Genomic DNA, 27,222 nt, shown 5'->3' on the forward strand with positions numbered 1-27,222 from the left:
GATAGGTGACAGTCTCATAACCTGGGGAGACAGATCCAGTTAGAACATTGAGCCAAAATTTATCTTTTGCCCATGACAGAAGGGATTCATTAAGTCCCCATGTGTTGGGATCATGGAGGAGAAGCACAGCAATAAGCATGCCACAGGAGAAGACTGCTTGATGATGGAGGACGGTGGGACACTCCAGACAGGCCAGCCAGGTTGACGTATGACTGAAGATGGCAATGTGACAGTTACCAGGATGTATCCTGAATGTCATTGACGAGGAGTCTGGGAGAAGATGAGAAATAGAACACATAGACTCTAATTCATACTACTGTAGTTAGAATTAGGCCAAAAGCTGCAGAGAAGCCAAAACAATATTGGCTTTATGAAATAAAAAAAATCGTTTTCACATAAATGAAGATAAACAGTTCAGCCTCCAATGCCTGTGATTACAGGCCTGTGCCACAAAAGTGGACTTACACATTCTTAGTAGAAGAGTAGACATCACTAGCAACACTATCAAGAAGAACTGAAACTTGGTAAAGAAGGGGAAGAAGGGGCTGGAGGAAACAGCTCAGTCACTAAATGCTTGGCCAGCGAGCATGAGCTCCTCACTACATCTCCAATCCCTGGAACCTCACATAAAGGCTGGGTGGGCATTTGGCCCACCTGTAATTCCAGCCGTGGAAGACAGATAGCAGACCACTAGAGCAAGCTAGCTAGCAGGACTACATGTATCCATAAGTTCTAGGTCAGATGCAAGACCCTGCCTTAACAAATAAAGTGGAAGAGAAACTGAGGGTGATTCCTGACATCAACCATAGGCCTCTACATGTTTGCACACACATGTATACGGTGCACATCCACACACACACACAAACATGTATGTATGATACAATGAGGATGCTTTTCTTCTTTACCTAAATTAAAAATAATAATAATAATAATTGCATGTCCCCAAAACGCCATTCAGGCTTCGATTTCCTGCCTGCAGTATGCAATCAGCTGGAGATTATGACCATCAGATCCTGAGAGGGGAAGCGAGGCTGGAACAGCCAGAAATAGAGGAAACCTTGGGTGATTGCAATAAGAACAGACTCTCGGGAGGTAGCTTCAGTGAGACAGCTTGTTTAAGGGGGAACAAAGGCCTCTTAAACTTTTGGGGGTGGGTATGGGTCTTCAGAGTGAGAGCACATCATTAGCCAGGGCCAGAGTGCTGGGGATGTCATTTGCATAAGAAGGAATTCCATGTGCTTCTGGACGAGACATTATAAGGGGAGAGGAAGTTTAACCTGGCTATATGACCTTATCCAGGGGGCAAAAGGGGTGCAGGACTGCCGGAGCTGGGACATGCAAGCCCAGTGCAGGGGGCCAGCAGCCCTATTCCTGCCGATCTCAGGGCGAGATTTCCGGGGTTTGGACATGCCTAGACCACCCCCCATTCCACATATCCCCCTGGCCCCACACCAGAACACAATGAAAGCCCCCATTTTTGTTCTTCATTTTGAGGTAGACACTTATCTTAAAAATTACATGCTTGGAGAGTGAACTTCAGCTAGGTGCTGCACACAGAGCATTACTCCAAAACTGTTTTTGAAAACTGCAAGGCTGGAAGGGCGCCCTCCTAACCGCTAAGAGGTCATCTTGAGGCAGTGCACTGGAGTGCTTTCTGATTTTCCTATTCAACATAAACCACAGAAGATCATCTTTATGGTCATCTACTGGGCCCTTGTAAATATCCAGGCACCCTGCTGTGTATTTCACACGCTGCAATGGAGAACATCCTGTCAGCTCTCTGAGGAAAGTGTCACCAATGTACAAGTGTCACCATTTTACAAGTGAGCTTAATAGAAACTCAAGGGCGGCAACGCTATTTCCCACAGGCTCTGCTCTGGCACATGTACATGGAGGTCAAAGGTCACTGGGTCTATTCCTGGATCATGCTCCACCTTATTTTTTGAGGCAAGGTCTCTCTCGTTAACACAGATGGCTATGCTGGAAACCAGCAATCCCCAGGGACCCTCCTGTGTGGGGCTTTGCTGAGTCAGGTTGAGCTCTGACATTGGATAGCCATTATCTTTATTTGGCTTATGATGGCTGACTCCTTTTTATCAGTGAAGCACTAATGACCTCCCCAAATCTGGGTGGCCCCAGGTCTTGTAAGGGGTATCATATAGGACAGATTACAGGCTGGACTCTTTCCTGATAAGGAAACCAGTTCAGGTATCTATTCCTAGACATGCCCATGCTAAGGAGCTCTTAGACTTATGATAATTAAGTGCTGTGTTCTCTTTCTTATGATAGGAACATGCTGCCACATGGAAAATGAGGCACTGTACCATACATGTAAATCAAATATCCCTGACCCCCTAACCCCAGCAAATCAAACACATTCACCCTCGAAATCCCTGCCCACTGCCCAAGGTTCATAAATCCCTGATTTCAAACAAATATGCTGATTGGCCGGCCCTGTGATACCCTCAGCCTTCCACCGTGACTGCCTGAGATTTGTCGTTTATCCCCTTTATCCGCCACTGGGCCTCCTCTCAGCAGGCCTGCCCTCCAGCCCACCGGGCCCTGGCCTCACCGGGCCTGCCTGTGCCTCTGCTGCAAGCTGACCAGGAATGGCCTCAGCCCACACCTCCGCCGTGCTCAGCACAGCAGCTTAAGTGAGAGCTGTGACACTTCGGTTTCGCCATAGGTTTTGGAATATCCGAGTTTTCGCTGCCACCGGGGACCTCATGCTAAAAGACCTAAACTATAACATTCTGTGGAAACCCTTTTTCACACCCTGGCTTAGCACATAGGCCTTGCCCTAAAGTGCTCTAGCCACCCCTGAGAGAAATGGAACCCTTCCACCCCCCAATTCTCCGTCCAGAAGCCGAGTTCCAGAGTCCCGGCCTTAGAGAGAACAACACTCCTACCCCTGTCCCCCTGCACTGGGGTTCTAGATGGGCGCTACCCATTCAACCTTACCTGGGTGCTGAACATCCAAACTGAGTTCCTTTGCGTGAGAAGCGCTTTGCCCACAAAGCTAACACTCCCACCCCACTTGTTAAACAATAATCTCATCCAGAAGACTCCACTCTCCCTGTAGTAAGGCACTCGGTTACTCTTCAATGGGGACCCACTGTGATTTCTCCAAAACGGCTCTGGGCTAGGGAGCGCACAGAGCCTCAGACACGCACCCTGGCTTCCCTGAAGGCATCCACCTCTCCCAGCAGTGAGAAAGCCAGGAAATCCCAGTCTGTCCCTCACAGAAAGTTGAGACATTAGAGGAAAGACACTAAAGCATGAGGAATTTAGCCAGTTACATTCTGAGCAGAGGCGGAGGGTGGCTGCTCAGAGCAAGAGAAATGTCACCCTGCCCTGTCTGTGAATTGGGTCTTCACACTGGCAATCACTGTTAACAACACCTGGCTATTAAAGGGTGTTTCTCTCTAATGGCTTCACACTGAGAAGCAATCCTGTGTCATCCTGAAACTTAAGTTATTTTTATACCTACCTTTTCTGCATTAATTTTTATGTCTACCTTTAATGTTATAATAAAGAAAAAAGCACACACAAACCTTGTTGGTGTTTTAGAGGAACTGTTTCTTAAGGCAGAGATGAGTTTCAGAAGCAGTTAATAGTCTCGTTATCCAAGATCCTCACTGAAATTGCTCAGTCTTCTTTTCTGGTTCAATGTTTTGCAGAAAAGGTCCTGACAACCAAAGGGCTATTCAAATAGGAGAGAGCTCTTAGGCTGTACCCTAACTGCTATTATGCATCTCCAAGACTGGGAGACACTTAAGCCATTCTTACTCAATTTGAGCAATTTTTATCAGCTCACCCGGAGTTGCTGCCAATCAGAACATATGGTATTTCTAACGTGCCCACTGCACTTCTGTACAGTGGACAGAGCGTGTGTGAGGACAGAAATTCCAGCCGTTTGGTTCACCTTAGCATGCAGCACAGGAGCTGCACCCTGAGGCCATTTGATAAAAGCTGAAGGACTGGGAAGAGAGCTCCATGGATAAATCACCTGAAAGAAAGCGTTAAGACTTGAACGTGGGTGCTCAGAGCCCGTGTAAAGCCGGATACAGTGGTATATGTCTATAACCCCTCCACTCCTGCGTTGGGAAGGGAGACAGATAGGAGAACACCCCTCAGTTCACAGGTAGGCCAGCTACTAAATCTCCGTCTCACACAAGGTGGAGGATGAGGACCAACATCCGTGACTGTCTCCTGACCATGAACACTCACGGTGGCACACATGTTCTGCACTCACACAAATGGGCATGCACACACCCCACGAGTATGCTGAGGGCTGAACAAGAGCTAAGCATGCTGGGAGTGCATCAGATACCCTGCCTCCTTCCTAGCTCCCAGTGGACTCTCTTTTTAAGTCTAACAGTTAAATATCACTGGCTCACAAACCCAGAGTGAAAATCTAGGGTTGGCCTGGAAAGCAGCCATGTCACTAAGTTATAGAAAGTCTTGATAAGTGACAAAATGTTGGCTCTCCTAACTGCTCATTGTTTGTGCATTCCCATTTACTGGTCCCATTTTATATTGCTGTGTGGGGAACTAGAGAGATAGTCTCTTAATGTGGCCATAACAATGAAGATAAAGATGGCACTCCTAGAATTAATCTTATCCATTAGTAATGACCATTAGGACCCAGGCCTTGTTATACATTTTCCTGTGTGTTTTTGTTCATAGGTGGGATCTTTTATCCTGTTTACATATGAGTGAACTCAGGCCCCATGACCTGCCAGTGTAAGGGTGCCAGGCTTCCATCCTGAGTCTGAACTGGTCCTCATGCTCTCACTGGCTTCTGGGAGACTCCCCACAGGCAACTCTGAGCCCACTGCTCTCTTACTCACTGGGGGATACTAGATGGAGATGCACATTCTAGGCCAGGGCTGAAGAACCAGAATCTTTGGCAAGGGAGCCTCTAAGTCCCTGTCATTCAGCCATTAAGGCTGGTTGTTAAGAGGTGCACTAAAGGTTGTGGAACACAGCATTCAGATGTGTGACACCCCTTGCTGTGAGTCTGTAGGGTTTCTAATACTCCCTCCTCACTTTCTTCCAAACAAGAAAGAGGAAAGGAAGGGAGAAGGGAAAAAGGAAGGGCAGAACTTAGCCAAATTGGGCTCCATTTTGGTTCAGGGCACATCCAACACGAGCCTTCAGTTCTTCTAGCTTCGGAGCCTACAACAGTATATGCCCCTCAGGGCTGATAGCCCCCAAAACCCCAACATGGCCTGTCATGTCTGGGTCAGCCATGACCACCAATGGAGACTGACAGATGTGCCCAGGCTCTAAAGTAGTGTTTTCCCCAACCAGCTGGGACTTTGTGGCATGAGATCCCTTGTTGCCCCCCGGCCCCCGCTAGCAGAGTTGGCAGTCAGTCTGAAAACAGGGAATATTTGGCTGATGGGACCTGTGGCTCAAAGGGGAGGTAAAGAGCTCCAAAATGAGCTGCAGGGAAGTGGAAGAACCAAGAAGTCTCCAGGCATAGGAAGGGGCCCGAGGCCAGAGCTGGCAGGTGTTGGGTAAGTTGGCTGAGGGATGGTGACAGTCACGACTAGTTCCCACCAGCAAATCATGAAGCTACTGAGGGGTTTCGTGTTCATAATTCTAAAAGCAAAATAAGCATTTTATTGGTCAGGGTTCTCTAGAGGAACAGAACAGATGGAGTAGATAGATAGATAGATAGATAGATAGATAGATAGATAGATAGAAAAATATATAGACAGATATAGATATACATTCCATATATCTATCTTCATCTATATTTCATACACATGTATCTATATGTGTATTCATATATATAACATAATAATTATATGCACGTATGTATACATTTATATTATATATTACAAAAACATATAACATACATATGTACATATACTATACATATGAACATATAATGTACTTATGTGCATATATACATAAGTGTATATGTATATATATGTATGTATGTATATATGTACATATGTATACATATTTATGCATGTGTGTACATAGATACATCTGTATAATGCATCTACGTATACATACACATATATACATGCATATGTACACATATGTACATGTAATATATACATATGTTCATATAACATATATAGTAGAGACATGTGTATTTGTAATATATACGTATGCATATGTGTAGATATGTGCATAATAATTATATACACATATCATTAATTAATATTATTAAAATCAGCCTTTGCTGTCATAATGACAGCTGTCTCACCACAGTGAGGCTAAGAACCTACTGGGCCCCCAGCACTCAGATTAGTCCCACGGGGACTGCTCACAGCAGACAGGCTGAGACCCCAGTAGCTGGTCAGCACAGGAAGCTGAGGGCCTCAGGACTCTTCAGCCTGGCACTAAGGACTGAAACATTCCTGGGGAGGCCTGGCCCTGAATCTCTGTTGGAAGCCTGGAAACTCTGAAGGAAAAGAAAAAAAAAGTGTTGGGCTTATCATGTTTATTATTAGCCCTAAGATTATCATGGTGGTATTATTTAATTCGCTTAATCCACTCTCACAAATAATAAGACACAGACACCAGCATTAAAAAAAAGTCAGTGGAGGAATAAGCAGCTGTAGCAATAACAGGATGAGCTGGGTCTGACTAGGGGACATCGTGTGAGCAGCAGGTCAATACCCTGCTTCTCCCAAGCCTTGATCAGGGCCGCTGCCAGAAGGTAGAGCCGATGCTGGAGGTGGATCTTCCCACAGCAAGTAAGGCAGAGCGGACACTTCCTGATTAAGGCTCCCTGCTCAGGTGAGTTTAAGTTGTAGCAAGCTCATGTTGAAACCATCACACTGTCGTTACGTTATCGGTGAAAAGCTTTGTGACCCTGCCATCTGCTCTTTGCTGCACTCCTCAGAGACCAGCCCGTCTCTGTTGCACACTCTATGACTTCATCTTGATCGCTACCTGACCAAGAAAGAGATGTAGCAAAATCCCAACACTTCCACGGCACTTTCCAGCAGGTAACCAGTGAAGCCAGAATTTGCTCCTAGATCCGTGTGATACCAAAGTCTGCCTTGCTAACCCCAGCCCACCCTGCCTCCAGTGTCCTTTCCCTCTGCTTTCTGTGGCTTCTTACCATAAACAGGAAGAGGCATGTATGGTTTTACCACTGTCGTCACAGCCCCTCATCCTCAGCATCTGTGAGAAAATTGCCAGGTAGTTCTTGGGTCAGGGAGGGACCGGGTGAAGACTCAGCACTTGGCTCTGTTGGCGGAAGACTGGTACACAGGGCCCACCAGGGGTACCTAGCAAATGGGTCATGCCATAGTGTGCCGGGCCAACCCAATCCAAAACACAGATCCTAACACCCGTCTCTCGGTTGCTCAGACTGAGACCCATTGTGCAGCAAACAGTGTGGGTCTTTTAAATGTTTCACAACTTCCTGACGAAAGCCAGGCGCCTGAACAGGCCTCCCACACTAACCACCTCCCAACATGCCCCTCACCCCTGCTTCTGTTCTTCAAATAGGTCAAGCTCGTCCCTGCCTCCGGCCCTTTGCACCAGCTGTGACCTCAGCAAGCATGTTCCGTGTCTCCTCCTTGAACGTGTTCTCCCTGACACCTCAGGTATTCCCGAACCCCACCAGGGAGACCCAAATCCTTTCCTAGTCATTCCCTCTCAGCCCTTAACAGCCCGGGGGGGGGGGTATTATTTCCTGGCATACTAGAAAAGTACTCAGTAAATAAATGGGTGACATCTGGGATGGGCAGGTAAAGGAAAGAGAGAGAATAAAAAAATCTTGCTGATTTCTAAGGTAATAAAAACCTAGGAATCTGTATTCAGGAGAGATCCCCCTGCTCTGGTTAACAAGGGCATAGCACTGTGCTTGGTAACACCTTAACAACCGCAAGCCGCTCTCTGTACACATTGCCAGGCAAGGCTCCAAAGCTAAAAGGCACTAATTGCTTTTGTATGAGGAGATAGGAACGCAGCCCCTCTGTGTCCCTCCGTCCTGATGGTCTGCATTATCGGATCTGTTACCATGCTAATTGATGCTGTCTCACACAGACAGTTCAGGCTTCACTCTCAATATGTCTGGGACAATGACAGGCAGACAAGAGAGAGGTGGTCATTGGAACTCTTCCATACACACACCGTGTGTGTGTGTGTGTGTGTGTGTGTGTGTGTGTGTGTGTGTGTGGCCCCACTCTGGGAAGGGTTAATATGCAGCCAGGCTGCGTGTGCTCAGGGCCTCAGCCTGGCCCCGGAGTGGGAGGGGTGGGCCTGGAAGGTGGAGTGGCGAGGGCTTGACTTGCACAGTCTGCCTTCTCCCCACAGGAACGCAAACGCTTGCCCAGATGGTCTGAGAATGAACTCAAGTTGCCTTTAGGAATGGCTGCAAAGCCCACACCTGGAAATCCCCCCTCCCTGCCCCTCCACGGCAGGTTGCAGCTGGGAGATTCTCCAGTCATTAGAGGGAAGAGCCAGGAGTGAGCCATTCACTCGCTCGCCAGCACTTGCTGGAAAGCAGCAGGATGGACGTGGTCGACAGTCTTCTCGTGAATGGGAGCAACATCACCACCCCCTGTGTCCTCGGGCTGGAAAATGAGACTCTTTTCTGCCTGGATCAACCGCAACCTTCAAAAGGTAGGTACCAGAGGCTGTGACTGAAATTCAGAGAACTACGGAGTTAAGGAACATAAAGCAACAGCAAAGCTGACTGAAATATACGTACATGCTGTGTGTGTGTGTGTGTGTGTGTGTGTGTGTGTGTGTGTGTGTGTGTCTGTGTGTGTGTATACAAAGTCCCTGTGGAGGGGGGGAAGATAAACGAAGTTGTATGTTCAGAAGTTTGGGTAAAAGAGTAAGAGAAATCTGCAGCCAGATACTGTTATTGTTCCCATGGGAGAGTTGGGGATCCACACAGGATTTAGGGGGAGGGGTGTGACAGGAGCACTGAAGAGCCGTGGGTAGAAAGGGGGGGCTGGGTGTAGAAGTCTGAACTTACAGGCGTTACAGAGAAGCCACTGTCACGAGGTGGAGGTCGCCTTTTCTTAGGGGAAAGCCAGCATGAAGAAGTAATCAGGGCAAAATAAGGTTTAGCCTAAGGGGAAGAAAGCCACCCGTGTTCAGGAGCATCGTCCTTAGGAAGAACTGTTTTCTCGAGTGAGCCGTTGACACTCCAACCTTTACAAAAACAATCGGGTTGTCCTGTGCTTCCCTGGGCTCGTTTCTGTACGGTGCAGCTAGCGTAGGAATGCTTGGGTTCAGTGATGCTTAGGCTGGGGACACCATCAGGAAATGGCCACTCCCTGGGGGCCTAAGGTTTTGGTGTTCTGCCTGCTTAGCCCCGGCCCCTCCAACTCTCGCCCTTTCCTCTGCAGAGTGGCAGCCTGCCGTGCAGATCCTCCTGTATTCCTTCATATTCCTTCTCAGCGTGCTGGGGAACACGCTGGTCATCGCCGTGCTGATCCGCAACAAGAGGATGCGCACCGTCACCAACATCTTCCTGCTGTCCCTGGCCGTCAGCGACCTCATGCTCTGCCTCTTCTGCATGCCGTTCAACCTCATCCCCAACCTGCTCAAGGACTTCATCTTTGGGAGTGCTGTGTGCAAGACCACCACCTACTTCATGGGTGAGTCACTGCAGGGGGCCGGCGACAGGGCTCACCCCGGCCCCTCGACAGCCACAGCAGAGGGGCCCTGCCGGGTCCACAGCACCAAGCACCTGGCTGTCTGGACCTATGTACACGGACACAGGTGTCCCCTTCAGCAGGCCAGTCCTCCTCCATGCCAGGACGTGTGTGTCAGGAGTTGATACAAAAGCACAGTGGGGACTGAGTCGGCTTGGCTCTTTGCAGAGGGACAAGAATTCATGGGTGACTTCAAGTCACCCTGTAGTAGCCTTCTTGGGGCAGGCGATTGTGCTCCGATTAGCTCCCAACTTGGGTCAGGGTTTCTCAGAATGAAGAGGACTGCATGGGCTCAGGGCTCTTTACTGTTCTGTTTCTCACTCTGGGAGAAATTGAGGCTATTTTAAACCATTTAGTCTCATCTAGCTTCTCCTAGACTGTTCTCTCAAAGCCTAAGGGAGTTGGGGGGTAGATCTTAGGCCAGGAGTGTGGTGTGTCTGTGTATGTATGTGTGTGTGTGTGTCCCCAATAAGAAGCTAGATGTGTTCCTAGGAACCATGATTATGAAGTAGACCCTGATCACATGAGCTATGTGGCTTGCTGCTTATAGCAAACACAATGAGGTTACAATAAAACCCACAAAGCTATTTGTTAGTACTTTTTTATGCATCAGATATTTTGCCAAGAACTTTTACTCCTGTGTTCTTGTTTCCCAGCCACCTGGTAAGTAACCATCATTCATCCATCCCTGGTTCATGAAGCACGAGCCACAAGCGGGAAGTACAGTGGCTGGGATTTGAACCAGATTAGCAGGCGCCACAGTGGTGAGCACAGACCTCAGTTTGCCATCTGCTGTGGTTCCCCTAACCCTGGACAGAAACAGGTTCTTTGGTCCTCTCTGTCTGTCACATTGCTTTGTCCCTTGTCCATTCTGAGAACCAACTGGAAAAAGGCACAGGGTGAGGTGTGTGTGCGTGTGTGTGTGCATACATGCATGTGCACATGTGTGTGTGTAAAGGGGATGTGTGTGTGCAGGATCCGACACACTGATGACGAATCACTGACCCTCATGCCCCCAGATAAGAAATCAAGATGTCTTCTGTGTTCAAGTCCCCTGAACACATGCTAAGGCCTTAAACAACAAGAACAACCACTGTTAGATAATAAAGCATTGCTGAGAACTTGGTAACTTCTGAGCCCTGCCTGCATCCCCATGTGTGTCCAACAGGCACACTGCTCCAGCATCTCAGCCAGAGCAGGAAAGAGAGTTAACATGAGTGTTCCCGTAGTCACTGAACAGTCACACAGCCGTGAAGGCCATGGAACTACTCGCTTTAAGGTTTTCAATTTCTGCGCTGTGTGAATTTCACCTCAGAACGGTTGTGATAGCCAAATTTAAACCTCAAAATAATTCCGGAATTATTCGGAATGTCGTAATAGCTTACTTTGTTAGATGTCTATGTCTGGTTATTTGGTATTGGTCTGGGGCTTGGTTTTTTGCTTGTTTGCTTTGGGCATGGTTCTGTATGTAGCCTTGACTGACCTGGAAACTTACTGAGCAGCTTAGGTTGCCATGCCCCACCATGCCCAGGGCTTTGTTGAATTTCTGGTTCTAATTTCGTGGTGTGTGTGTGTGTGTGTGTGTGTGTGTGTGTGTGTGTGTGTGTGTGTTCTGGTCTGACAGTGGATTAAGAGTGACTGTGGACCCATTGCACAGAACAAACTCGATGGCATTTAAATCCTTTCAATTCTACATGTCACAGGCTCTTTAGGATGAAGTCCAGTAAAACACAGTGAATGAATCCTACTCAAAAAAAGAAATGAAGGAAGGAAGGAAAGAAGGAAGGAAGGAAGGAAGGAAGGGAGGGAGGGAGGGAGGGAGGGAGGGAGGGAAGGAAGGAAGGAAGGAAGGAAGGAAGGAAGGAAGGAAGGAAGGAAGGAAGGGAAAGAAAGAAAGAAAGAAAGAAAGAAAGAAAGAAAGAAAGAAAGAAAGAAAGAAAGAAAGAAAGAAAGAAAGAAAGTTTTTACTTAATGGTTTTAGAAAAAATATATATACATGGCTTCTAGGAAGTTTTCTATCCTGGTAAATAGTAATGTTTTAGGATGCCACGTTTAGAATGTCTGTTCCCAGGTCTGTTGGAAACGGCTAATTAGTGAGTGATGGTTCTTGTACCTGAAGGTCTAAGCTGAGCTTGAGACGTTACGGTAAACATACACACCCACGACAATTAGGACAAGTAGGGGCTCTGTCTTAGTGTGTGCAGGTGGGTGCTGTAGAGAAGATGTAACATGTCTCTCCCACTCTAATCAGGATGCATATTCACTCTATAAAACACAAAGGCAGAATGGTCTGGAAGACCCTGGCTCTCCCACTCGGAGAAACTGGTACGCCACTCTAGAACCTTTTTTTTTTTTTCTGTCGCCTTTTGTTTTTTTCTGATGCACTTTTTTTTCAACAAATATTGTAAATGTAAGAATGTTTCTCTCTCTTGAATTGCGCACTAGAAATTTTCTCAACGTCAATGCATCAGGCTCAGACCCCAGTGACCTATCGGCAACATGGAGTCTTTGGGAATTTTTGCCCTATAATGTTGATTTAACCGCAGGCTCCTGATCAAAATTAGAGCCTTTCTCTAAGTTTCCAAAAAGCCCTTCTGAGCGATAGCAATTTATTTTTAGCCCCTTGTTTATTAATTAATGAGTACCTTCAGCCCATGCTGGAGTTAGATTGCAACCAAAGCTCAAAAAACTTATCTGAAAATTGGCAATGAGATACAAATTTTACAAATGCCTATGACTTAAGTCCTTTTTAATACAAAGCTGGGACTAAATCATCTTTTAAAAATATACATAATATTTCTTTACCCCTTGAGCATTCTCCCGTGATACTAACTGAAGCCCTGACACACTTAAGGTAACGTACAAACGAACTTCGGAGTCAATACCTGAGTGTTCTTTGCTCCCTCCCAGGCACCTCCGTGAGTGTTTCCACTTTCAACCTGGTGGCCATCTCCCTGGAGAGATACGGCGCCATCTGCAGACCCTTACAGTCCCGCGTCTGGCAAACAAAGTCCCATGCTTTGAAGGTCATCGCTGCCACCTGGTGCCTTTCCTTTACCATCATGACTCCGTACCCCATTTACAGCAACTTGGTGCCTTTTACTAAAAATAACAACCAGACAGCGAACATGTGCCGCTTCCTGTTGCCAAGTGATGCTATGCAGCAGTCCTGGTAAGGCAGTGCGTTGCTCATCCTTTAGACATGGCTTCCCCTAAGTTACCATGTGAGGGACAAGAAAGCCCGCCAGGTGACCACAGGACAGGCTTTCTAAGGAGGGTTCTTTTGTTGTTTCATATATTTGTATAATGAAGTTTAATTGTCTTTGCCTTCTCCCATTCTCCTTCTCCATGCCCTCCACCTCTGGCTCTTTTCCCCAACTTTCCCTTCTACTTCTATGGCTTGTTTTCCTATGTGACACAGAGAGTTAAGTTAGATCTTCTTGAAGCACCAAAGAAGGTATTTATGGGAGCACGAACACCTTATGTGTGGCTACACCACTGAAGAAAATAATGCATCTCCCAACAAAATTAGCAGCCAATGGTCCCTCAAATGTGGGACCTCAAGGGCCCTTCTGAGAAGGCTCATTCTAGCCTCACCCCTGAATGACCAGGAGAGCACACAGAGGATAGTCAAGACCCTAACCACCATACAGTTATAGATGAAGTGATGTTTACAGACACAGAAACTGTGGCTTAGAGGTGCCAGGGTGGCCGGAAAGCTAAGAAGGGCAAGCAAAGCCCCTCTCTGAGCTTCGCCACGAAGCTCGGGCATCCGCATGGTCTCTGAGGAGTTCAGATTGGCTGACTCTCAGAGCTATAATTTTCTAAAAAATTGACGAGAGACCAGTCTCTAAAATTTTACGTAGCTTTTGCTAGTGTTTTTTAAAATACTAATTACTTTGTGTACATGAATATGGGGGGCGGGGGAGGCGTGTGTGCCACGGTGCATGGCATGTGTAGAACAACCTGAAGGATTACTTCTGTCTTGTGGGTCCCAGGGATTAAACACGGGTTATCAAGATTGGTGGCGAGTGCTGATCCGAAGTAGACCATCTCAGCACCCCCGTCCCCGGGTTTATAACTGCCATTGTGTTTGCCCAGAAGAGTTTACCAGAAGAGAGGAGATTCCAAGTCTGGTTTCTTTGCTCACTGGCTGAATGGCCTTAGGCAAGTTCGCGTGGCCTCTTGAAATTTTGGTTCTTTACCTCTAAAGGAGTTAATAATACAGATTTTTTTTTAAAATCTGCTTTATTGGGCAGCTATAAGGCTCAAATAAGAAGTCATAAAAATGCCTTCAATGAAAAGATGACACAAATGTGGGTACATCTACTAATTACAGGGCTGTTTTGGGAGCAGGAACTAGACATTCAGAAGTGGTTAAAACCCCGGATGGTGTTTCTTTGCCTTCTTCCTTCCCTTTCAACGAAGGAGCTTTAACACAAAACAGCATTACATTGAGAAAGAGAGGGATATACAAGACTTATCAAAACATGCCCAATTGCAATGAGAAATGGCCCAGCCACTGTTTGCCCCTCACAATTGCATGGTCTAATCTGTAACTCACACATGCCAGACCGTAAAAGTGATTTAGGGGCCAGACTCACAGAGCAGGAGGCTGTGAATCCTCAACAACCAACTGTGTTTAGAGAAAGCATAGCTCAATCCTGCCAGGCCCAAGACTTTGTGCGCCAGCAAATCAGCTTCACAGGGTGATGGAGAACGGATACTTAGGGAGATTTATGGGTGGCAAATGGCACAGTTGGTAAAACTGAAAGATTTTCCACAATTCTGACTGAAATATTTTTTGACTCCCATTGGAGAGTCAACAGGTTGTTTAGCCTGAGACAGGTGGTTGAGTTCAGGCTCATCTCTGCTACCAGCTATGTGACTTTGGATGCGCTGAATCCCTGCAAGACTCAGTATCCTCATCTTTAAAATAGGGGCTCAGATAATAGCTCCAGCAAAGGTTCCTAGGTGAGTGATGCTGGGACATGAATGCCTGTAGTACAGGTCCCCAATGGAGGGGAACTATTTTCATATTTATTTTTTCAACAACTTGGACATGGAGTCCATATACTCCATTACTTTTGAAGACTTCATTATTTGTTTATTGTTCATGCCATTCGTTTTTTGACACAGAGTCTCACTATGTCACCCAGGGCAGTCTCAGCTCCTAGAGTTAAACGATCCTCCTGCCTCAGCCTCCTGAGCATCAAGGGCTGTAAGTACATACTGCTTTTCCAGTGTTTCTGTTGTCTTTCAACATGTTCATTTCTTTGGGGCATAGAATGATACCACAGTCTTCCAATTTAAGTAGGCTTTCAGAGACACTTTAAAGAGTAAAAGAAGCAAGCAAGTTCTAATGATCAAACCTCTAGCCATGGAATTTTCAAGGGCACTAAATGCTAGAAATTAATGTGTCTGCTCAGACCAGCTTGCCCTCATCATTCTTGCCCGTTAGAACTGGAAGGTCCAGAGTCGCTGGTAATTGGATTTCTTTTAATTATATTAGGCAAACATTCCTGCTACTCATCCTCTTCCTTATCCCTGGGATTGTGATGGTGGTGGCCTATGGATTGATCTCTCTGGAACTCTACCAAGGAATAAAATTTGATGCTAGCCAGAAGAAATCTGCTAAAGGTAATGATCTTTGGGCTGACTACTTATTCTGAAAAAGCTCAAAAGCTTGCTTTATAAGTTCACTAGGTGTACTCGGAACATGCACAGCATGTGCTGGAGACTTAAAAGAATTTCTGTCAGACTCTGGGTCTCTGAATCCGCATGATAAAATGAGATATTTCTTCTTGGTGGGGTCCTGAGTGGAATCAAAGGAGAGCATGCGTAGATGGCACAGTTACACAGGGGGCCCTGTCCCCCAGGCTTGGGGTACTGCAGCACTTCATAGACACCCTGTGGTGATTCTGTCCTGCACATCAGATCTGTGGCCTACAAGCCCAGCTTTCCGCCACCGCTGCCTCACTCCCAGCCTCCCGCTCACGCCTGCCTCCTTCCTCGCTTCTACAGCCCACTGAACTGTCCCCAACACCTGTGTTGACATAACTTTTTTCCTTCTCACTCTGTTCCCTTCTCTTGGTCTCTTACTACGTAGATAACGCAGTCTCTCAGGCTTCTGTTGACTTTCTCTCGTTACTTGGAGTCCTCACGATAAAAGTAATCTGAAAACTCAGCAAGCAAACAGGAAAGAAAGCTCGGAGAAGAGTGTTAATATTTATTTTTTAATAACTTTCAGCTTTACAATCTTTGTGTCTAGGATTGTATTATTATTGTCATCATCATCATCATATATGCATAATTTATATTTCTTTGGGACTAGTGCAGACCAACACCGATGTAAATAAGTGTAGGCCAGGCTGCCTGTCCATTTCCTCAGTCCAAGTTCAGCTTGGCCTCCCAGACTCGGGGAGTCAGGGGCTTTATGTCTTCCCTCTGGCATGACTTGTCTTGAACAATAAAACCCTGTCACTTGCCCATCCAGAGAAGAAGCTGAGCAGCGGCAGCAGTGGCCGATATGAGGACAGCGATGGCTGTTACTTGCAGAAGTCCAGGCACCCGAGGAAGCTGGAGCTTCAGCAGCTGTCCACCAGCAGCAGAGTCAATCGCATCAGGAGCAGCGGTTCTGCTGTCAACCTGATAGCTAAGAAGCGGGTGATCCGGATGCTCATTGTCATCGTGGTCCTCTTCTTCCTGTGCTGGATGCCCATCTTCAGTGCCAACGCCTGGCGGGCATATGACACTGTCTCGGCCGAGAAACACCTCTCAGGGACCCCCATCTCCTTCATCCTGCTCCTCTCCTACACCTCCTCCTGCGTCAACCCCATCATCTACTGCTTCATGAACAAACGCTTTCGCCTGGGCTTCATGGCCACCTTCCCTTGTTGCCCCAATCCTGGTCCCCCAGGGGTGAGAGGAGAGGTGGGGGAGGAGGAGGATGGGAGGACCGTAGGGGCATCACTGTCCAGGTACTCCTACAGCCACATGAGCACCTCTGCTCCAGCTCCTTGAGCTGGTCCACTGCAGCAGGAGGGGGGGCACAGGGAGCAAGGAAGAGAAGGAAAAGAAGGAAGAGGAAGCAAGAGTAAATGAGAAGGAAGACCCATTTCTCACAAGGACTCCTCAATGTCTGCTTTTCATCCTTGACAAAGTTCCAGAAGGAGGGACTCAAGGCAAGGTCGGGAAAACGCTAAGACATTTTCCATACTGTTCATCGTGGGAGAAGCCTCAGTGGGTCAGGGACAGGAGCTCCACGGAGCTCATGCTACAAATATCACTGCCAAGTCCATGTTCAAAATGGAGGTGTAGACCTTGAGGAGCTGTAGAATTTTCTGGAACCCCCCGGGTGAGGTCTCTCCAGAGTGGCACGCTGCTCTGCTGTTTCTCCTCTTCCTGCAGAGTTCCACTCAGGACCTCCCTCCCCAGGACTCCCAGATACTTCTCATGCATACCACAAAGCCACACTTTTTCATGGCCACCAAGGGCCTGCGGAGCACACCTCCTCTGGCCACTTCTGAATATGGGGGTGGTCTGATACTTCTTAAGCTTGAGGTCGGTCAGGCACACTCAGAGGTGAAAGATTAGGCCATCATCAGACAAGCAAAAAGAATGTGTCTAAAAGACGGGCTTTTGAAGTTTTACTTCTACAGGCAAAAAAAGTGTGGAAACGGCTAAAGGGAGTGTTTTCTGTCAGCATTACAGAAGGGATGATCTGTGGTCAACTCTCTGTATCCTAACACACACGGCTTTTTTTTTTTTTAACCTTAACTCAATTTCTTATGTTTACTGTATATCCTCCTCTCCAGGAAGACCTTCAGGTAAGAAAGGAGATAGATATACCTGGGCAAGGATGGGAACATGGCTAGTCAGGCCCTGAAGAAAACTGACATGCTGGGACTCGGTTAACAAGGAGCTTTGAATGGCAAAACTGTGTATGCTTTTATGTGCCATCTGTGTAGCTCTTGGCGTGTGTGTGTGTGTGTGTGTGTGTGTGTGTGTGTGTGTGTATAAACTAAACATATGGCTGCATTCTCTGCTTGTTAAAAATTTGTCAGTAGATGCTGGAATTCAACAAGTGTTACTGCTCTTCCATAAAAGTTGGAGTTTCGTATAAGTTTTGTTTCTTTGCAAAATTAAGGTTGAAAACGCCCAACTCCGAGAACCCTGTTTAAAAATAGAAATAAATTACACATTGAGATACGAGGAAGAACGTTTCTAGATAGCATCTACTGACCCAGCCTGCTAACACACTCTCCTTCCCTCCCTCCCTGTCTTTCTCCTTTTCCTTCCTTTTCTTTTTTTTTTTTAACTTGAATAATGTTGTCTTGTCTCCTTAAAAGAGTTAGGATGAACCTTTCCAACAGAAGCAAGTAACGCACGTGCAGAAAGTAACAAATACGCAAAGAAACAAACCCAAGGAAGGTCCATTGCTTTGAGCTGTCAATTATCCAAGAAGTGGGCCTTCTTATCCTTTCCACGAGGCCACAACCATCCCCTGATCCAGGCCCCACATTCTTGGTGGTCCCTAAAACTCCTTCCGGAAGAGGAAAACAGGGGAATAGCAAGGACAGTAAGGCTCCCGGTGTTCTAGAATTACACAAGAGGTGCGCACAGAGATTGCCGCACCTAACAGTGTCCTGAGGAGAAACTGCTGAGCACATAAGGGCCCATCACGCACGACTGCTCCATCCAGACTAGCCCTCCCTCAGACGTCAGTCCTGGAGGAGTGGCTGTCACCAGCCTCTCAGTCAACCATTTCAAAGTCAAAATGAGAATTCAAGCTGCTATGATAAAAGATGTAATAGAAATGTCTTTGATACCTCAGTCGGTCTTATATACCTTTCCTGCCTGAATAAAGACTGAGTCATCCCCTCTGGCCCTCTGACTATATTAGGAAATAAATGAAGAAAAAGTAAGGACTCCTCCATTATTAGGAACCTCTGGAGTTTTTTGAGGCATATTAGCCTAAAGACAAGATTTCAGGATTTAGTTAATAAAAATACAGATATGCAGCTAAAGAATAATCTCAGAGCGGTGGCTCTCAACATTCTTAATGCTGTGACCCTTTAATACAGTTCCTCATGCGGTTACCCCCAACCGTAAAATTATTTTTGTTGCTATTTCATAACTCTAATTTTACTACTGTTATGAATCATGCTGTGAATATATGCTTTTCTGATGGTCTTAGGTGACCCTTGTGAAAAGGCATTCAACTCACAAAGGGGTCGTGACCCACCGGTTGAGAAACACTACTATAGCTAATTTTTTAGTCTGAGCGCCTCTGATACACTAAAAGGCAGCCTATATTTTATCTGCCAGCCCATTTTGAAATATCTTAAGGCAGGTACAAACATCAACAAGATTTCCCACATCCACGGTAGTGAAATGCTTCTTCTGATTTAACTCGCTGGGGAGTCTTTCACCTACTGAGAGCTGGGAGGTGAGTGGGGGGCACTAACTTTCAGAGTCTGTGATGAGCTTTGGGTAGGTCTGATTGTGCCTTCTTTGCCTCGTGTTAAACAAGAGTACTGATCTGAACATGAATTCAAGTTCAGGGAACAAATACATGGGCTGTCTAATACTGTCTGCTATCACTTCAGCAGCATGTTGGAATTGATGGTCGTGTCTCAGCTTTTTGTGCTTTGGTAAGCTCTTTGTCACCTTGGTAAGGCCTCCTGGTGAACAAGCAAGCCCTTCAGCCCTCGGGTTTGGTTGCACGTGTCCCTGTATGCTTAACAGGTGTCGTCTCTCTGCTTAAGCAAAATGTCATTTTTATGAGTCCAGCAAGGAGCGCTGCTGGATTTCCACTGGACAGACTTCCTGTGTTTTGCCTCATAACCCACGTACCAGGAATGTTTAATAAATGTTATGACTGACTTCCGCATGCCTCTTATGCTTTCGGTGGCCTCTCCATCTGTAGCTGCACTCCTCAATGAGGGAAAATGGACCCCTGGGCTTGACAAGCCTTTTCCTCTCTGTGTGCAGAGAACCCCGGGTTGTAGTGTGTGACCATTCACTGTGTTCTGTCTCCTCTTCCCCTCACCCCATAAGGCAAGCGAGGAGAGAGAGTAGGTAGACCCAAAATGTTTCTAACGAGTGAATCCTGACCAGAAACAGTGTTGAGATACAGGTAAACACGGGCTGGGACCCACTGCTCCCTTAACACCCCTAAGCTTAACTCCCCTGGCCCTCATCTCTTTTGAGAAGAACAGTCAAAATCCTTGCCCACACTTTCCACTCTTAGTAAAGGACCCAGCTCACTTCTGTCACCAAAGCTCCCATGCTGTGCCCCCATCCATTTGCTCCACTGCAGAATCCCAGCGGGATCCTGTGGAGGAGCCCTGACCCGTGTTGTATCCCCAGTTCCCTGACTCTCGCCTAAAGTGTACCACTTTTCTCTCTTTTGGATTGGATGCCTCTCACCTCTCTGCTGTCCTAGTGCCTCTCAGCCGAACACAGCTTCCTAGTTTCCAAGACTTGCTCTCACAGGCCAGGGCCAGCCCTCCCCATGCCACACCCTAGCCCTCCGAAGCGTAGCCGGGGTGGCACCCATGCCTTTCTTAAACAGGAAAAGAGGTCAGACCGGGTATACCTGCCGTGCCCTCCCTTCTGCCCTGTGCCAGTCATTATCATAGTGACTATCCACAGGAGACGTTCGCAGTTCTGGAGATCACCAACACAAGGGGATGAAAAGCTGACGCCACCACCTGACATCATTCACAGCACATTCCAAGGTCCGGGAACTCTTCGGGGGAATGAATGAAAAGGTGAATGGATGGATGGTTTTGAATGGAGTCTTTTCTCAATTCCCGTCCCTCCACGGCCTCTTTGGGAAGTTCTGTCTTCACAATCAGGTGGCTGCAGATCTGCACTTTCATTTGACGCAAGATGAAGCTTCCTGGGGAGTCAGGGTCTGTTTTCAGTTTCGCATGATGTCCAGGAAGTCTGGCTTCCAAGCTCACCGACCATAAGAAGCTTCTTCTGGGCTAATGAAGATAAGGCCCAGAGATTTGTATCCAAGCTCAGTGACTGGCCCTGGCTGGCTGTGTGGCCCTGGCCCAGAGGAAGTCATACCCACCCCCAGGAGGTCAGTTCCTCTTAAGGGGCAATGGCTTCGTGTGTGTGTGTGTGTGTGTGTGTGTGTGTGTGTGTGTGTCTGTTTTTCCGAGACAGGGTTTCTCTGAACTAACTCTGTAGACCAGGCTGGCCTTGAACTCACAGAGATCCTCCTGCCTCTGCTGGGATTAAAGGTGTGTGTCACCACTGCCCAGCTTTGCTATCTTTTTCATACCCCATGGCCTCCCCTAATTTCACTGGCTTTATTCTGCTTTCGCAACAGGGAACCTTCTTGGTGCCCAAGCATACAGTTGTCTTTGAAGAAGCCTTTTGGGAGAAGGAATAAAGGAGCCAAGAGAGAGTCCCCAAGCTTTTGGCCATCTTTAAGACTCGCTTCCTAAAACAATTTGAAGAAGGCTCATGCCTCGAATTGCCAACCCATTCCAGCGGATAGTCACACGAAACGCCATGCTGTCAAATTAAACTGGGCCTGGGATAGGCTGAGCTATTGTAGTTGTTGAACCTTGCTCCATGTAGACACTGTGGGAGTTCGCTGCTGATATCAAGGGCAACAAACACTGCAAGGTGGACAGTGAATGCTCAGCACATGTGGCTCCTTATTTACATCTCCAAACAACATGTGGAGGCATCATTTCCCACATCTCAAAGTGAACAAATTGAAGCATAGATGGGCAGATAGCATGTCCAAAATCAGACAGCTAACAAGTGACAGAGACAAGGTCCGTCCTTATTTTAATTCCATCACGGGCTAGCAGCATATAAAAGTGCCTGCCGCTAAGCCTGACAGTCTAAATTGTTTTGCCCAGGACACACATTGTGGAAGGAGAAAACTGATTTCCACAAGTTGACCTCTAACCTCCACAAGGGCACACACAAAACAAACAGGCAAACAAAAATGCACTAATTCCACCAGGCTGCAAGTGGGATAAGGTGTCTTTCACCTTTCTAAATATTCAATAGCCAATGACTTCATTTCAGTTATGCTGCTGCACTGATGGTCCTGATCACCAAAAAGAAAGCAAATGCCTGCCTTGGTCCTTCTCCTGCCTCCCTGTGGGCATGGGCCTCACTGTGGGCTTCCAGCAGGGTGATCCAAAAGCTGGTTCTTTTTTTTTTTTTTTTTTTTCAAAAGCTGGTTCTTTACACGTATGTCCTGGATGCATCCACTCCTATGTTTGATTTTAGGAGTAAAATACACTCTATGACCTCACAAGAAAGCCAAAAGATAGTATCAGTAAATGGGTTTCCACCCCTTTGGAAAATATCAGCATTATATTAAAACAGATCTGTTTTCTCAGATTCACTAGCATGAAGGTAAATACTGGCCAAGTTTCCCATCAGCCGTGAGAGTGAAGCCTCCTGGTTTCTTCGTCACGCATTGCCTTTTCCAGTGCCATGTGGAACGATTGTCAGAGGGTGTCAGGAGGAAGCCTGGACCCACCACAACCCCAAACCGATGGGATTCACAGCGGAGGTCCTTGCCACATCCCAAGCCCCTACTTTTCCTGATTCTTTTTCTCTAATTGCCCATGGCGTTCCAACCCCTGGGCTCCCCAAAATCCTCAAGTGCAAGATCTGGATCATTTCTGAAAGCAAGTTATCAGGAAGTGCTCAGACCTTGGAGCCATAGCTGAAGTGGCATCTGGGTCTAACTAGCTGTGGGAGATTTACTCAGCCCTCAAGTCTGCGGTACTTACAGGTTTTATAGGATTTGAGTGACATTAAAGAGTCACATCCCCGGATCCCAGGAACCACACATCTTGAGTAGTCATTACCAAGTCTCCAGAAGGGTAAAAAACTGTCAGCTGAAAGGCAGCATATGGAAACATGAGCCCCAAACTGGTACCAGTCAATCAACTGTGTGGAGTGGTGCCTGGAGGCTGCTGGGTTATTTTTGGTCAGTGTCTGCTGCCTTGTGCTTCAGTAACAAACACCTCCAAGTCTCGCACTGTGCCAGAAGTCAGAGAGTCCCAAACATGTGTGAACAACAAATTCTTCATGTATAACGTATTTGGACTAGATTGATAGTCTTCACATCTTTATGCAAGGGAGCCCTCTTTCCCCAAAGCAGTTCTGTATGGAGGTCCAAAGTAAGAAAGAGACAGGAGGAATGGGGATTTATTCTCCTGTTAAAACCCTTGGGAGAAGCCCTAGGTTCTACAGGATGTACTTTGAAAGCTGTTAATGCAGATCGGCCCATAATTTGTAGGGCTGGCAATACCAGCCTTTGTCAGGAGTAGCCAGTGGCTTCAATTAAGCTTTGCCACACAAGTTCACAACCTTAATTTCCAGACATGCCCTACCCTTGATCCCGCAAGAGGAAAAGGCCCCTGCCATTAGAATCTAATGATTAGACTCTTGATGCATCATGCCAGCACGCCTGGCATTGGAACAAGACTTTCCTTGTACAGATTCCTAAGAGAGCCATTGGTGCAGTGTTAGCTGGCTAGGAGCTTGGTCACTGTTCAGTGCAGTTGCCAGAAGATGCCCTGACACCAGGCACACGTCAAAGAGCTACACAGCCAGCTGTAGTGGCAGGAATTGTCTGGTCTTACTGGTTAAACTGATAAATTTTAAAAAAGAAAGAAAGGAAAACACAAGGTCCTAACCCGGGCTCTACCCCACATTGAAGGACTATGATTTCTTAGCTGCCATACTTCCTCCGGGAGGATTAACTGCCTGTGACCTGAGGTCTCTCCCAGCTTCCTGCCTTTGTGACTCGTGGGCCCTGGTGGAAGTGTGCAGACGGCCTCTGTGAACTCCTGACCCACAGTCCTGAGCTCTGAGAGACCCTGCGAGAGCTTGTCCTCCAGCTTCCTGATATGGGCTGAGATGATGCTGTTCTGTCCCCACGCTGAAGTTCTGACTGCTGATTCCTCACCATCTGGCTGTATGTGGAAATAGAGCTTTGCAAGACACTGAGGTATAATGAGGATGTTCTGTTGACCTTAATATAATGTCATCAATGTCCCTATAAGAATAGGACACTTTAAAAACAAACAAACAAACAAAAAAAAAAACATGTGAAGAGAAGCAAGAAAGTGTTCATCCATCACCCAGGAAGAAAAACCTTTCCAGAGACAAAAAGTCAACACACTGACCTTGAACTTAACAGCCTCTGGAATGAGAGGAAACAAACTTGTGCTACTTAAGCCCCTTGGTCTGTGATAGTCAGTTAGAGTGGTCCTAGCAAGCCATGATTCCTTCCCTCCTTGAAAGATACAGACTACTTAAATCCAGCCCCCAGTGGTCAGAGAAGATGGCAGCTCAGTGATAACTCTTGCAGGAAGAAACCCGAGCTGTGGCTCTGAACGGTACACCTGTTCCAAGCCCCCTCCCATCAGTTGCCTCTGTTTCCCATCTGCTCTCAGGTCTCAGCAACACCCCTCAGGGACAGACCAGCCAGTTTACAATTTGCTAAGTGAGAACTCAAAATGGGGTTGAGCTGAGCTGAATTCGTCTCCAGGGATGGAGCCAACAGATCAGATCTCAGAGCCCAAAGCAGCAGGTGTTTCCCTGGTACAGCGGTAGAGGTGCCAGATGGAAAGCAAAGTGTCCCTAATGTGAATTGGAGATCAGCAGTGAGTGGCCGCTTTATTCAAGCACGTCCTGTGCAACGTACTTTTATTTGCCCGATCTGCAGGCCCGACCAAGGGATTGTCGGTGGGCTGTAGAGAAAGTGAACTGAGGTCAAGCAAATGTGACCGGCACTGTCCCAATGGCTGCAGTCACACAGAGGACAACAAACACTGCCACCCCCCTGTCCACTGCGGAGGAAGGGAAGGGCTGCCCCAGGAACCACGAGCCTCAGGCACCATCCAGGTCTACTGCTGTCATTTGGAGTCAAAGTACCTCAGGTGCTTCTCTTTCTACAGCTGCCACAAAGATTCATCACAATCATGGCTCAAGACAGCATGGACTCCCTACCTTGTGCTCTTGGAAGTCAGACTAAAAACAGAGTCAGGAGAAAATTCTAGGGGAGTGTTTACTCTGGTTCCCTGAGGCTGCCTGCGTGCCCCGACTCTTGGCCTCTTCCTCCATCTTCAAGGCCCACACTGTGGTACATCTTCACCGCTCACCTCTTGTTCTCCATTTCATTTCCTCACATGCAGACATGTGGTCTGACATTGAGCGTTCTAAACTCCCGTGTACCATACCACCAGCCTATGTAAGTCTGGGTCTGTCAACGTGACTAGCGCTCTACAGCCAAACAGCATTTCAGAGACTCTCTGAGAAAAGAGAGGGGGTCACATTCTCCACCATTAGCACATAGCGGAACGTAAAGAGAGTTTAATAAGACTTCAGAGCCGGGGGCTTTAGGCAATGGGTCTCGTGTGAGGCTCAGATCTCTATTCTGGAACTCTGTATTTGTTAGCTGCTTTGGCGCCCCTTTTCCCAAGACAAGGATGGCAATATGACAGACCTCACCAATGCCCCTACTTGTGGGCCACTGGACAGATGACTGAGTCACAGGCTGTCAGCAACCTAAATGAGGTCAAGGGCAGGGAAGAAAATCAACGTTTCTGTTCTGAAAACATCATAGAACAGAAGACACATCACATGCACTTGGCGGAACAAGGGTGTCCAGTGCCTTGTGACCCTCCAAGCGTCCGCCTCAAATCCTCTCTCTGAAGCGGGAAGCCATCAAGAACTTTAGCCAAGTTAGAAGTTTCCGCGAGTCTCTGCCCTTGCCTGTCATTGGTTCCCACTCCAGGACTTTCTTTGCGCAGACTGGTGACCCAAGTGAACCCTGCTACTGTCAAAAGGCGAGACCAACTCAAAAGGCAAGACTTTCTGCGCATGTGCGCAGAGTACTGGTCAAATAAAATGGAGTTTGGCATCCTTGCTGTCCGTTTTTGTCTGTCAAATTCTCATTTTTAGCTTGGCAAAAGCAAAACATGCTTATTAGCTATGAAAAAAACACCATTATTACTGAGTGTCCTCTGGGAAATATAATCTAATTAAGATGATTGTGCAACTCTGCCCCCTGTGTGTACAAGTGAAGTTTTAAAATGCAGCGACGCAGAAGGACTTTATGGCAAGGAGTGTTGGCCTCAGGAAGCTGGCCAAGAACACAAAGCTCCTTACAGAAAAAAGGGAATCTGATGGGCTTTAGCACGATGGAGTTAGCACCCTAGAGTTCTGGGTGTAGAAAGTGGGGGAGCATTTACGACAGGGGAGCATTTTTCCGCGAGAGGAGAGAGATGCTGATTGTGAAGTTGGTTTTCTCAGAGCGAGGCTCACCCGTTGGGCTCTGAGTGTGCTGACGCTCAGAGTTTTCCCAAATGCATAATCGGGGTAGTGGGGTTCCACTGCACCTTCTCGTGGCTTTTAGACGGTTGTGGCTCGGTGGGAGAGCCATGCCCAAGTAGCCACAGGTCACCAACAGGGGTATGGAGTGGGCAGAGGGAGGAGGGGACTCAAGACCCTTTGAGGGATAAAATTACAGTTGCATGAGCAAGGACTTGGGGGTGAGTCCTGAACTCCAACTGTGGGTCATGGTCTTAATTCTAGGAGGGCCCAAGGAAGTAGGAAGGGGTCAGCAGATCAGGGACTTGTGCTGAAGTTGCTGAAGATGTTCTCGCATCTCCAGGCGGCCTACGGACACTTCCAGTACTGCTGAGCACACGAACTGTGTCTAGCTATCTCCACGGGCACCTCTATGCTTGTTTATGTGGGGGGGGGGGGGTAATTTTTTGTACACCATAAATATTGCAATTCACTGTGTGGTTTTCTCTGGCCCAAAGAACGGGGTAAAAGCAACACTGGGCAGGTTTAGAACTGACAAGCGAAGAGGCTTTCATCGGTAGTAGCCTGTTCTAGAATGACAAACCAGTGGGGCAGCCCTGTGCCTTACCCGATGCTTGGAGCTGAGGCCATGGCGCGTTACACAGGCCTGCTGAACTAGGGTTAATTGATAAACAGGTGAGGGAGAAATCCAAGCTTGGCGTGCCCCACTAATTTCACATGCTTTGTTACGTAGCATCGGTGGCTGACCGGTTACACAGTCCTTTCTCTGTTTCCTACCATGCTTTCTTCTCCACTTTCTATCAAAACCTCTTAAAGGCCAAACCTTTAACTCTGGGAGTGAGCTTCCACTGTGGACTTTCGCCTTCCAAACATGTGTGCCCTTCAAGCTGCTCGTCTCTGCAGAAAGACTTGGCTGTCAGACTCTTAGGAATCTTCAGGCAGATGAGAATGGACACACACAGGCATTTTTCTTGGGTCACTTGATTTCACACTCTACACAGCCTAGGGTAAGACAAACTCCAGTGCCTAGCTGATTTTTTTTTTTTTCGGGAAGGCTTAAAATCCCGCAAGGGAATCTCAGCAAAACCCGTGCATCCTTCTTACCCTCTTGTTTGCTGCGAGCATGGTGGCAGCCCCAGCTGGTGGAGAGAGACTCCTCCTCCCCGACCCTGCTCAGCTCTGGCCAGCTTCCCAGTCCAAGTGGCAGGATGCATTCAGGGAGGTGATAAATGTT

At 47.3% G+C, this 27,222-nt stretch overlaps 1 protein-coding gene across 1 annotated transcript; it reads left to right on the forward strand.

Moving 5' to 3' along the window:
* Nucleotides 1–8,268: 8,268 nt before the first annotated feature.
* Cckar (cholecystokinin A receptor) lies at nucleotides 8,269–19,532 on the forward strand. The gene is made up of 5 exons (XM_021644298.2): nucleotides 8,269–8,604; nucleotides 9,342–9,593; nucleotides 12,561–12,822; nucleotides 15,163–15,290; nucleotides 16,147–19,532. Exons 1-5 carry the CDS (start codon nucleotides 8,493–8,495, stop codon nucleotides 16,671–16,673), a joined length of 1,281 nt encoding a protein of 426 aa, XP_021499973.1. The 5' UTR covers nucleotides 8,269–8,492; the 3' UTR covers nucleotides 16,674–19,532.
* Nucleotides 19,533–27,222: the final 7,690 nt, after the last annotated feature.

This window comes from Meriones unguiculatus, chromosome 12, assembly GCF_030254825.1.
Source record: "Meriones unguiculatus strain TT.TT164.6M chromosome 12, Bangor_MerUng_6.1, whole genome shotgun sequence".
NCBI lineage: Eukaryota > Metazoa > Chordata > Mammalia > Rodentia > Muridae > Meriones > Meriones unguiculatus.

Excerpts from the sequence above, each read along its gene's own strand:
- Cckar (XM_021644298.2), top strand. The coding sequence starts at position 8,493 with ATGGACGTGGTCGACAGTCTTCTCGTGAATGGGAGCAACATCACCACC. Across the intron at positions 12,823-15,162 it reads GATGCTATGCAGCAGTCCTG|GCAAACATTCCTGCTACTCA; the intron begins GTAAGGCAGTGC and ends TAATTATATTAG. Across the intron at positions 15,291-16,146 it reads CCAGAAGAAATCTGCTAAAG|AGAAGAAGCTGAGCAGCGGC; the intron begins GTAATGATCTTT and ends TTGCCCATCCAG.